The sequence below is a fragment of the Bos indicus x Bos taurus genome, chromosome 5, assembly GCF_003369695.1.
Source record: "Bos indicus x Bos taurus breed Angus x Brahman F1 hybrid chromosome 5, Bos_hybrid_MaternalHap_v2.0, whole genome shotgun sequence".
Classification (NCBI taxonomy): domain Eukaryota; kingdom Metazoa; phylum Chordata; class Mammalia; order Artiodactyla; family Bovidae; genus Bos; species Bos indicus x Bos taurus.
Window position 1 is genome coordinate 5,365,114 of NC_040080.1, and position 13,068 is coordinate 5,378,181.

General features: G+C 49.3%; 1 protein-coding gene across 1 annotated transcript in view; it reads right to left on the bottom strand.

Moving 5' to 3' along the window:
* The window catches only part of SAMM50 (SAMM50 sorting and assembly machinery component), a 30,706-nt gene extending 19,394 nt beyond the window's left edge, over positions 1–11,312 (bottom strand). Inside the window, exons 1-6 of the mRNA XM_027540557.1 lie at positions 11,130–11,312; positions 5,891–6,001; positions 4,556–4,657; positions 3,738–3,825; positions 1,456–1,562; positions 136–266 (exon numbers count right to left, since the gene is read on the bottom strand). Coding sequence (XP_027396358.1) covers positions 136–266; positions 1,456–1,562; positions 3,738–3,825; positions 4,556–4,657; positions 5,891–6,001; positions 11,130–11,150 — 560 coding nt within the window. The 5' untranslated portion in view covers positions 11,151–11,312. The remainder of the gene's footprint in view (positions 1–135; positions 267–1,455; positions 1,563–3,737; positions 3,826–4,555; positions 4,658–5,890; positions 6,002–11,129) is intronic.
* Between the last annotated feature and the right edge of the window lie 1,756 nt (positions 11,313–13,068).

The window sequence follows — 13,068 nt, forward strand, 5'->3', positions numbered from 1 at the left end:
GGGGAAATCTACGTGTGTGGTGACGCAACAGAAGCGTTGGCTGATCCTGCAAAGTTTCTCTTCAGAAACGTCCACTACGGCTACCTTAACCCCTAAACCAGGCCGCTGAACACAGCGATCCGCTGGGCTTCCTACTTTCTATCGAAGTTTCCAGGCTGTGGTTTGAAGAAGGACAGGCCATACGAAGTCTCTTTTGTTCCATAGGAAAACTGGAAAGTCACCTTTTCTGCCCGGCCTAGAAGATTGGGGAGTTTGAGGCCAAGGACCTGGGAGCAAAAGAGAAACAGCAGAGGTTCTGTAAGTAGGTTCATCTGCGTCACTTCTTTTTAGAGCCCACTTACAAGGGGTGTGTGTGTCCCCTTCTGAGTTACCTCACTCGGCACGACAGCCCACTTACAAGGGGTGTGTGTGTCCCCTTCTGAGTTACCTCACTCGGCACGACAGCCCACTTACAAGGGGTGTGTGTGTCCCCTTCTACCTCACTCGGCACGACAGTCTCTAGATCCACCCACGTTGCTGCAAATGGCATTGTTTCGCTCTGCTTAATGGCTGAGTAATATTCTGTTATATATACACACCTCTCACGGACTTAGGGGACAAACTTAGGGTTACTGGTAGGGAAGGGAGGGGGAGGGAGAGTGAGCGAGTCTGGGATGGACATGTACACACGGCTGTATTTAAAATGGATAACCAATAAGGACCTGCACTCAATGTTTCGCAGCAGCCTGGATGGGAGGAGAGCTTGGGGGAGAATGGATACACGCATGCGTACGGCTGAGTCCCTTTGCTGTCCACCTGAAACCATCACAACACTGTTTATCAGCTACACCCTAATGCAAAATAAAAAGTTTAAGGAGAAAAATGGAATCATACAAAAAAGAAAAACAGTAGGGGTTTAGATGCAAGGAATAACTCTCACAGACACGGAGTAAAGATGTACACGAGGGTCCACCTTTCATCTGTAATTGCTCTTCTTTAAAGCCTGCCTCTGCCGGGGGCACAAGCCTGATGAATGTTAGGGTTAGGCTAATCCTGCTGACTGTGAAGCTCAGAGAAACGGACTCTGTGTACTTGGAGTTCAGGAGAATTTGAAGAAGAAACTATTAATATGAACATGGGTTATCGACACCCCGTTCTCAAACAACCCATCTTCATAACAAAGCGTGTTGTAATCAGCTCTAGGAAGATTAATGAGAACCACAGGACAGCTTACAAATAAAGACTAAAGGTCATGGAAAAGTTCTGGAACTACCATTAGTTTTTAGAGCATAGTTCACAACTGGGGACTTCCTGGTGACTGGGACTCCACACTTGCCATGCGGGGGCCTGGTCAGGGAAGCAGATCCCTCACACCACAGCCGAGACCAGAACAGGCAAATAAAGAAACATTTTTTAAAAAATTAGAAGTTCACTATGGCAAGTCCCACCCTCAGGAAGGGAAAGCCCGTGTCTTACCATACTGCCTTCGTTGTTCCCGACCATGGTGTTGTAACTGCCCGTTAGCCTCCTTAACTCAGTTACTTCAAAGGTAACATCTAACCCGTTGGGAAGTGCATCATCACCTAGTAAGCGCGAAAGATGAAACAGTTAAGGCAGCGTGGGTGTGCAGCTTTATTTTCTGTCCCGCTGAGATAAATGGCAGGATGCAAACTGAGCCTCCGCTGACTTTATAGCCTCCTTCGGAACACACACACCGTGGTCTAAAGCCCAGGAACATGCGTGAAAACCCCATCACATCCCGACACACGGCTCTGGTTTCCGTGGTGGAAGACCGCGAGGTCTTTCAGCTGCTGCTGAAAGGAGTCATAAGCAGCAGCAGCAGCATTATGTAAACACACATCATTTGCATTACTTCCTTACGGTACTTGTTCCCCCACAAATGAGCTCCTTAAAAATGCCGGGGGGGGCCTCAGTTCAATGGACGTTAAAACGTGGAATTCGAGTGAGAGGGGCTCGAGTAACCCTGACGGAGAAGCAAGAGCTGGAGCCGGATGTAGGACGTGGATGGTTCTGTCCTTCCCAAGCTGGTGGCATGGGCCTGAGTTCAGTAGAGCTGCCCCTCACCCATCGAGGGTCCTGCAGGGCAGGGCCCTGAGCGCCAGAAAGGCTGAGGTTGATCCTGCAGCCCTGGCTGGACACCCACGGCCTCTGGGAGCTGTCAGACCCACGGACACCCAGGCAGGGGCTCCCGAACTCTCAGATTCAGCTGGTCCAGGCTGGAGCCTTGGCGCCACTTTTTTTTTTAATTAGCAGAATTTATTGTTTAGAGGAGCGGTTTTAGGTTTATAGAAAAACTGAGCAGAAAGTACAGAGAGTTCCCATAAGCCCCCTCTACACACACCCCCTCCCCCCATTCACATGCTGCACTGGTGGCCATGTTTGTTACAACTGATGAACCAACAGAGAGATGTTCCTGTTAACTCAAGTGTGGCCTGCGCTAAGGTTCACTTTGGGCACTGCACATTCTAGACATCTGACAAATGGATGATGTCCACATTCTTTCTTAAAAGCTCCTGGGTAGTTCTAAAGGCAGCCAGGGTGGAGAACCACAGACAGGAGTGAACCAGCTGACCACATACACATCACATTCACAAAAGACAGGAGAGCGCTAAATCTAAACGTCACCCCAGGACTCGCCACCAGTAAGCACTCCGGAGCACTGGCAAGGGCCACTGTCGCACCCTGTCCCGCTGGGGGAGAGAGACCAGGGGCCTCTGTTAGTCACAGATGACTCTGTATTCCAGGTAATAGAAACGTCTTTCATTTACACAGCATTTTATATTTTTGCAAGCACTTTCATATACTGTTTCATTTTCATCTTCTCAAAATTATCTTTCACTCAATCCTGAAGAGTTCACTTGTTCTCTGATTCATTCCAAGTATGTATTTTTCGGGGGACATCGGAACGGAGTGAACCGCCACACACGGAGTCCTTCACAACCCGTCTCCTGATCCTTCTCCTGCCTCGTCTTGCTTCACTCATCCCCATGACTGCCTTCTGGCTCTGGAGCCCTGGCGTCCACCCAATGACCCTTTCTCTCTGGCCACAGGGCCTATTCTCTCTCCCTAGAACATTCCTCATCAGCCCTGCTCCCCAAACGCACTCATGCGCATCTTTTAGGTCTCAGCATCTGTGTCACCTCGTCCAGGAAGTCTTCTCTGATCCACTTTGCCTCTGCTGACCGAGAGACTAGGTCTCCTCCTCCAGGGCCTCGCCCCCATACAGCATAACCTATCAGCTGAACTGTCCTCACTTCTCTGTCTGTCCCCAACCCTCTTCCACTTGACTAGAAGCTTCTTTGGAAAGATACCATGTCTTATCTGCCACGGGCTCTTCCTACGGCATGGACTCATTAACCAAAGAATAAACACCAAGGTAAGACAGCTGCCCAATATCATAGCAATTGAGGAAGTGAACAGATGCTCAAAAGTGAAATCTGACTCCCACTTGCCTCCTCTTCTTAACATATATTTAGGTGGAATCTGCCAAGAGCTTATTCAGACACCCGCTGGGGTGGGCTATCCCGAAAAAGCCCAGCTCTCTCCTTCTCAGAACCCTGGTCCCATCAGCAAGCAGCATCTTCAAAGTCACCTGACCTCCCTCAGCCTGACTTGAAGACCCAGTGAATTCCTTGAGAACGCACGTGCTCTCTGCCTGGACACGTAAATAGCGTCCGTGATCCTAGGGGAACATATCCTAGGTGAAATCAGAGAGAAGCTGCAACCAGGATGCCTACCCTGACACGTATCGATCAAAACATCCACTTGTCTGAATATTCCTAGACGCAGCAACTTTTCACGGGCTTCGTGAGATTTCCTCATAACCTGTAAGAGAGAAAAACAGAAACTGTATTCCTCTAAGATACAGAGACATACACGGTGGCTGTGAGACCAAGCTGGCGGCTTAGCATTCGTGCAAAGTTGATGATTCCCTGAGAAGAATATTAATCTTTAAAAAAAAATACTATATTTTTAAAAGCGGGAATGGCTGAACACTGCTTAAGAGATCACATGCAATGGGGGCTGGAGCCAGCCAGACGTGGTCACGAGGAAGCTGCTGGCGACTCTGCCAGGCGCCTAAGTGTGGTTCCGAGAGCAGACACAAGAAAGCCACAGAGGAGAGGACGGTGCAAGCCGGGAAAGATGCGGGGCATAAACAAGTAAGGGCCCGAGGAGTCGGCAGGGGTGGGTGGCAGGGAAGAGCCCAGCCCCCATGGTCATGGAGGGCCCTGAAGGGAAAGTGCGCTGAGCACCAGGGGGGTGCGGGAAGGGTCAAGACCCCCCACCAGCAGCTCTGCAGCAAAGCTGGGATGGCCGCAAGGGACACGGGGACGGGCGGCCCTGGGCAGGACGGGAAACACCTCTTCTCTGGGGTCAGGGTGGATGCGAGAGCATGTCAGTTTGTGGGGGGGCTTCTGGGAACGGAGGGGGTTCAGCCCCCTTCCCGGGAGGAGGCGAGCTCATCAGTGGGGGCGGGATACCCGGTGGTGCGAGCAGAGGTCCACGGGGTCTCCAGAAGGGATGGGAAAAAGGCCACACAGAGGGGAATACTTGCCTCAATAAGGTTTTTAGCCTTAAAAACATCTCTAATTTCATACATGATGATGTCGTCCTTAGTCCTTCCAAGTCCATCGAAATGCACATGTTGAACCACCACCTGGACGTGATAAGGGGACACAAGACCGTTGAGGACAAGACGCGGCAAAAGATCAGACGCCAAGGCCAAAGACAAATGCCTAAAGTTACTTTCAAAGACTTTCTTTTTTTAATTTAATGAGCCACGTTTCTTAACTCCATGCCTTTTCAAAACAACTGGTCCCTTGAACTGACTAGTGAACTAGACTTACAAGCTCCCTGCAGCCAGATGACCAAGGGCCAGGTCAGTCCTAAAGCCAGGCAGGGTGCAGAGATCCTCTGGACCCCCTTCCCCACATGCTCCCTGGGGCACTGGCCTCTGGATGATGCCGACTGTGACCTGGTTTAATAACTGAGTATTTTGCAGGAGATCCTGTGTGGATCTCAATATGGCATGATAAACACCAGCTCAGAGCCTTTCCCTTGTCTATAAAGACTTACTTCATTCATTCATTCAATGAAAATGCACTGATTACCTATGAACCAAGTATCATACTGAACACTGAGAATATATCAGCAACCAAAACTTAAAAATTTCTGACTCTATGGAGGTTATATTCTAAAAGGGAGAGAAACAGGCAATGTACATAGTAGAGTAGATGGTAGTGAGTAACAGAGAAAAATCAAGCAGGCATAACGGGGAGTGCTAGGGCCTGCATGACTTATAGGTGATCAGAACACTATACTACAATCGTAATCAAAGAACTAATCAAAGGGAGGAAGGCGAGAGGGAGGTTCAAGAGGGCAGCGACATATGTTCACCTATGGCTGATTCAGGTCGATGTATGGCAGAAACCAACACAACAGGGTAAAGCAATTATCCTCCAATTAAAACTAAGTAAATTTAAAATAGAAAAAGAACTAATTAAAATGTGTTTACGTTTCTCAAAGGCAACAAAGTTTAGAAAAAGTTTCATTCAAGACCCAAAGTCTTTTCTGGGAGGAGGGAACACAGTTTAAATTTTAACACCACTTGAGTTTCTCTTTGAAATACTTTTGGGTTTTTTTCCTAACAGAAATACAAAAATGGGTTTGTTTACCCTTCCCACACAAAGAATCACCAAGAAAAAACTGTTCCTCTAAAACCAGAAGCTATTTCTTTCAGCGTCCAGTCTTTCTAAAATGTAGCTGGCTGCAAACTCTTCTTTGATTAAGGTGTCAACAAGATTAACCCGTCTGTTTTCCCAGAGGTTTGTGGAAGCGAGTGCTTCTAGCAACAACAGTATGGAGCCCTCGCCCTCCACGGGATACGTACATCCTTGTTCTCAAGAATTTCCTGCTTAGCTTCAGGTTCAACTTCAACAAATTCAGCTTCTTCTCCTAATGCTCCGAAATCAGGTCCACTGGCTGGAAGAGGCTCCAAACTCTGAAAGGGAGTGGGGGGAACCACAGATAAATGAACTTCCATTAAAAAGCCAAATCTTTTCGTTTTCGTCTTCAGATGGCGCTCCAGAAAACTCAGGACCACAGCCCCTTCTAGTGCTGGTGGCAGTGGGGTGGGGAGCACAGAGAATGGGAGCAGCTGTCGACTTGCGAGCCTTTGGCTGACAGTGACCCTTCGGGGTCCAGAGTATTGTTATTACAGAAAACAAAGGTGAAAATTAATCAACAAAAGGATCAGGCGCAAACTACAATGACTGTTCCAAGAACTTAGCTTTGTACACCTGAGACCCATGTGAAAACAAAAAAAAAAAATTGCTTTCCTGTTATAGAAAGCGTCCTCATTTTTTTAAATCAAAACTAGATACAATCTAGGATAGTTACATTAACACACCAAATTATTTAAAGATACTTCTTCGGACTCTGATAAGATTTGTTTTGGTTCAGAAAGTCTCACTTACACACTGAGGGGAGCAGCATATGCCAGAAAGCAGTCCTTCAGTCTGAAGTGACATTACCTCCAAAGCGTTCAAGCATCTTCTGAGGAAGGATTCTACAGTAATAATTATGGAGATATGATAATAGTATGCAAAACAATGCACATATAATATGGTATATTTATTACATACATAATTGTTTCAGTCCAGGGGGTCACATGGTAAAGCCGGAGCCAATACATTGCTGGAGACCCGGGTTCAATCCCTGGGTAGGGAAGATCTGGAGAAGGCAATGGCAACCCACTCCAGGACCCTTGCCTGGAAAATCCCATGGATGGTGGAGCCTGGTGGACTACAGTCCATGGGGTCGCAAAGAGTCGGACACGACTGAGCGACTTCACTTCACGGGGTCACAAAGAATCAGACACGACTGAACAACGTGACTCCCAGACGCTCGAGTGGCACCAGGTGGGTGCACACACAGGCAGCTCTGGGAGCACCATGGTACCCGTAGCCGGCTGCTTCCTCCCGCCACCAGCTCTCTCCAGAGAGAAGCACTTCTGAAGCGCGCGGGCCTGTCTGCCGCCTGCGGACCGTGCAGCAAGGCGGGCTCCGGGCCGTTCTCGCCTTTTCCCTGGAATGGTCAGTGGCCTGTCAGCACACCCTTCATCATGGCGCTGGTCCTCTGGAAAGGAACTGCCTGACAGTACCATGGCCGCTTTCCCATCCTGGCCCTAAAAAGCGCCCCCAGGGACGCAGTGCAGCGGACTCCTCAGCGGGGCGCGGAGGAGCTCCACTACGCAGCCCCTTCCGCTACTCCAGACTCGACCCGACCACGCGCAGCCCTCGCCCTCCTGTCTGGGCGCCCCCGGTCCTCTCCGCCCAGGACAACCAGCCTCCTCCCCAGAGGTGAGCTGAAGAACCACCGTCGGCGTTATCTCCTCTGTGAGCCGTCCCTGCTTCTTCAGCGAGAATCCGGCCCTCCTTCACAGGGATACCCCTCGGCCGAAGTTTACGACCTTGGCAAGTACTCCTTTCTATTTTTACCTGCCCGGCTACATCAGAAATACGCATTTATGGAATGGGTTAGTGAATTATTTTTTTTCTTTTGTTCTCAAGTTTAATAAATATCTGAGTGCCTACTGTCTGCTTAAGAGCAGGGAAGGCAGCCGTGAATAAGACAGACTGGGTCCTTCCCCCGGGGGTTGACATGGATTACTTACATGAGTAAAAAGGGAAGATGATGTTGGGCAAAGAAATAGAATTTATTTCACATAATTATCCTTTCACTTTTGTTGTGTAAATATTTAAAACGGGATCATTACTGTATTTCTCAAACATGCGAACAAATCAAAATAGTAACTTTTTAATTTTTTTTAATGTGGACCATTTTTAAAGTCTTTATTGAGTCTGTTATCATATTGCTTCTGGTTTATGTTTGTTGGTTTTTTGGCCACAAGGCATGTGGGATCTTAGCTTTCTGACCAGGGATCAGACAAACACCTCCTGCATTGGAAGGCGAAGTCTTAACCACTGGACTGCCAGGGAAGTCCCTAAAATAGTAACTTTTTAATGCAACCTTTCATGAACATGCTTCTGTATTTACATTTGCTAAGTCCCTTCAGTCGTGTCCAACTCTGTGCGACCCCATAGACGGCAGCCCACCAGGCTCCCCTGTCCCTGGGATTTTACATAGTGCTAAAAAGTGTATTACAGATGAGTAAATCCTACATGCAGAGTATATACTATGGTTAGGAACATACACACATATTCATTGTTCTAAATCCGAATGCTTGACAAACAGATTTTTGTCTGGACATAAAGTTCATGTGCTATTGTGCTAAAAAAAATTCCCTTGTGGTTCCTAAAATCTCGAAGCACAGAACATATTTCACCAAAGACTTGTCACACCCATTTGTAGTCTTAAATCCGAAATTTACACTTTAAGTTCAACAGATGGTGTCTTTACAGTCTCACCAATTGCACCAAAGCTTGATGTCCTAGATTAACTGCTTCACCAGTAGAGATTCATTCATTCACCAAATATCCATTCACTACGTGACAAGCACTTGCAAGAGTCTCACCTTCACAGAATTTACATTGCAGTGCCTGGCTAAGTAGTCAGTGAAATGAATTAAAATAAATATTTGGATCCAGCCTCTAACCTTTAAGCAGATGTCTACTGTGAGTCGACAAACTTTACCGAGCACCACATGCCAAGCACTGGGCAAGGCAGTGCTAACAGAAGAAACAGGACATGAAATAAATTTAATGAGTTATGAACACCATCTTTAAAGTGATATAGACTAGAATGAGACAGAAAATACCAGAAAAACAAAAAGATGATAAATACTGTTTCAGAAAACTTTTTTATTCCAATTTTTTAAAAAATTTTTTGGTCTTGCCACGAAATGTTTGGGATCCTAGCTCCCCAACCTGGGATTGAACCTTTCCTGCACCCCCTGCCCCACAGTGGAAACAGCATCCCAACCACTGGACCGCCAGGGAAGTCCTGATTCAGAAAACTTTTGTTTCACATATGCATGAGGGTACTAGATAGCAAATATGGGAAGTTTTCTTACTGTGAGTTCTGACCAAAAAATTCAAACACTAGCTAGTGAAGTTAAAGAACTGAAATTATTTTTTGTCAATATATTCAACAAAGGAGTGGCAGTTTCCGTGTCAAAGGAGCTCGATAAAAGCAAAGTCTTTTTGTTCCTGTACTCTGAGCACCTAGAACAGTGCCAGGCAGCACACAGCTGACCATCGGTAAACAACTTTGCCAAGATGCTACAAGGGATCCAAGGCAAATAAGATGTGGTTCATATTGTCATCTAGAAACTAAGAATCTAAAAGGTTAAGTGAAAAATGCAGAGCTAAAACAGAGCACCAGAATAGAAATGTCAATCAAGGAGGTTGGTAGCACATCCAAAATGAGGAACGGACGGGAGACAAGGTTTGTGCAGAAAATGATTTGAACTGAGTTCTAAAAAACCATGGGCTTCCTTTGTGGCTCAGCTGGTAAAGAATCCACCTGCAATGCGGGAGACCTGGGTTCGATCCCTGGGTTGGGACGATCCCCTGGAGAAGGGAAAGGCTCCCCACTCCAGTATTCTGGCCTGGAGGATTCCATGGACTGTATAGTCCACGGGGTCGCAAAGAGTCGGACACGAATGAGGAACCTTCACTTCACTTCTAAGAGACTGGCCCGTTTCGCCAGCTATTGCGAGTGATGAGAGAGAGGAGCTACGCCCACCAGCACGGTCCAAATAGTGTTTTATTTGAAGGAAATATCTGGCAAAGGGAGGTTAAGTTCAATTCCGGACACCATGCTGAGACATCTGTGCTAAATTCAGGAAAACTCCTGAAAACTTCTGAGCAGCGCAGCTATCTACGCTGCAGAAAAAGTTGTGCTGTGGGCTGGGACTCAGGAACATGCAGATGGTTCCGAACATTCAGTTTCAGAACATTCTGAGGCTTGAACAGTAAGGCCTTGGACATATATTCTTTCTCTGGGCCTCAGTTAAGATTGCGATAAAGGAGAGCAGCTGGGCAGTCTGCCTACCGCACCGCAGGCAAGCAAGTGCATTTACATGCATTGTTTCAATTCTCCCAAGGGCCCAGTGAGTGGACACTATTACTGCCTCCACTCAGCCGGGTTTCCTCTTTGCGCGGCAGTAACCACGAGACATGAGGACTCCTGAGCCTGGGTTGGAAGACTTCAGAAGATGCTTCCTGCTCTAGGAAAGCCTCACAAGACCCCAGCAGCGGCTGAGCGGGAGAGACTGGAAAAAGCAAAAAAGCAGAGACATTACTTTGCCAACAGAGATCCATCTAGTCAAAGCTCTGGTTTTTCCAGTGGTCATGGATGGATGTGAGAGTTGGACTATAAAGAAAGCTGAGCGCCGAAGAATTGATGCTTTTGAACTGTGGTGTTGGAGAAGACTCTTGAGAGTCCCTTGGACTGCAAGGAGATCCAACCAGTCCATCCTAAAGGAAATCGGTACTGAATATTCTTTGGAAGGACTGATGCTATAGCTGAAACTCCAATACTTTGGCCACCTGATGCGGGCCACCTGATGCGAAGAAACCAACTCATTGGAAAAGATCCTGATGCTGGGAAAGATTGAAGGAGGGAGGAGAAGGGACGACAGAAGATGAGACGGTTGGGGGACATCACCGACTCAATGGACATGAGTCTGAGCTAACTCCGGGAGTCGGTGATGGACAGGGAGGCCTGGGATGCTGCAGTCCACGGGGTCGCAAAGAGTCGGACACGACCGAGCGACTGAACTGAAGGAACTCAGACGCCCGAAACCGCTGAGGGCAGAAAAAATTTATTCCTCCGCTGCAAGACATCGCGGAAAGCCTGCTGGCCCTTTCTAGGCCCCACTGCTAAGTGACCTTGGGCAAGTCAGGTCTCTCCTCTGGGTATCGGTTTTCCAGTTCGGAAGCCTGCCGTAGCGGGTGGAGGCATCTTTGCAGCCTCCTCCACCCGGCCCGCGGCGGCGCAGCGCTGGGGCTCCCCCCACCCCCACCCCGGCACCGTTCCCCGAAGGCTAGCGGGCCCCGCCGCCCTCTTTTTACCCGGGCAGCCCCGGGCGCAGCCGCGAGAGCGTCTCCTCGCGGCGCCCGCCCCGAGGTCACGCAGCCCGCGCGGGTCGCTGGGCCTCTTACCCGGGCGTGCACCGTCCCCATGGCTCCCTCTCTGGCCGCCGCCTCCCAGAGCAGTCCCGGCCGGACGAAGGCTCGGCGGGTGAGGACAGAGGGCGGGGCTCCGGTGACCGAGCTCCGGGTTAAGGCAACACCCACAAGCCCCTAGACGCTGCGGACTGGGGGCGGCCATGATGTCCCGCCTTCGCCCCTCCCCTTGGCTCACGGTGCTTCCGCTCATTGGCTCATAGGCGTCCGTGACCCGGATGTACACGCGAACGCCCGGAAGCCCTGAGACCCGGAGACGGCCCCAGCACCGCGCGTTCGTGGGCGTTCAGAGGAGCTGGCGGCGAGTGGACGGCGGGTCTCCGTGGTTGTCTAGTGGGGGTAGGCGCCCCGGAGTTGCCCCTGGGGTACAGTACGCCAGCTGGTGAGCGCGTCGGGCCTCATGTCTTTCCCTTAAACCTCGTGTTTAGTTCAGTTCAGCCGCTCAGTCATGTCAGACTCTTTGCGACCCCATGGACTGCAGCACGCCAGGCCTCCCTGTCCATCGCCACCTCCTCGGAGTTTGCTCAAACTCGTGTCAATGTCCTTGACTCCGCGGTGCCTCTCTGGTCCCCGCACTCTGGCGAAGCGCCGCGGCTCTCCACGCCTGGCTGCGGCTGTGGCCTCCCCCGCCCCTGCCTGCGGAGCCTCACAAATCCGGATTGGCGCCCTGCACCTCTCCCGCTGGCCACATTGACCCTTCAGGTCTCTGAAGCTCCCAGGGCTAAGGCTCCTCGTTGACAGAATGAAGGTGACGTCTTACCTGCTTAGCAGGGATGGATTACAAGGCTTTTGCACGACAGTATAAAAAGCGCCGGGCACAGGGCTGGGCACTGAGTGAGCAGCTAGTCAATGACCCCTATTCTTTCAACTGCAGTAAATGTCAAGAGTGTTAACCAGGGTTGACGTGGGGACTATTCACATTGAAAAACAAGACAGCTCTGGTGTTACTGAGTCTAAGCTCGCTCTGATCCTGGTAGGATAGGCAGTGAATCTGGGGAGAGGAGGAAATGAGGCCAGGAGTCTGACTTTATTTGGAAAGCTGGCTGACTGAGAAGAGGGCAGACTGATGTCTCAAAGTAACCCATCTTGTAGGGGTCTGGATGCCAGGTTCTTTTATGGATCTGAGATGGGGGAGGGATGAGGAGACAAAGTAAAATAAAGGCCTTTAATCTTGGAAATACTCTTTTAGAATGCCAAGTCTCAGGCAGAGAGATGTGTTAACTTCTTTCTTCCTGCCTTCTCCAGGTGGACAGGGTTATGCACAAAGGCACTTTAGCTTAACAGGCAGAGGGGCAGAATTCTCTGAGGCAGGGCATTATGTATGATTGTAATAACGAAAGCAACAGAAAGCAAGTGGAACAGTTTCAAGGTGGAGTCAGAATTGACTTCTCCCTGCAACATGGGGCTTTATTTTGGTGGTGGAAACAGCTTCCTGTCTCAAATGACAGCATGTAATAAGTAATAGCACATGGTGATAAATGCAGTGAGAGAAACAAGAGAAGGGTTTTCAGTATCATGTGGTCTCACGTTTCCACCCCTTCCCAGAGACTCTGACACCCTTTCCCATTTAAGTAGCAGTACCTTAATTCTCTTGCCTTCCTGGGGTAAATATTAAGTCCATGTTCCCCTTCTTGCCTGGGAAGAAACAAGACATTAGCTCCTCCCAGGCGCCCCTTCCCACACTGCATTCCTTGCCAGTTGACCTAGTTATCTGTTTGAGCTGGACTAGTGCCTGGAGGCAGGGCCCAGTCCTTCGCTCCACGAGCCCAGAGGCTGCACAGTGCCTGGCGTGGTGTAGCGACTCAGTTAATATTTCCTGAATTAACTGCTCTCCCACCGTAGGCTACAGCAGACAGAAAGACACTGCTTATATTAAAAATGCACATTCCTGGGCCTCAGCCCTGATCTACTGAAC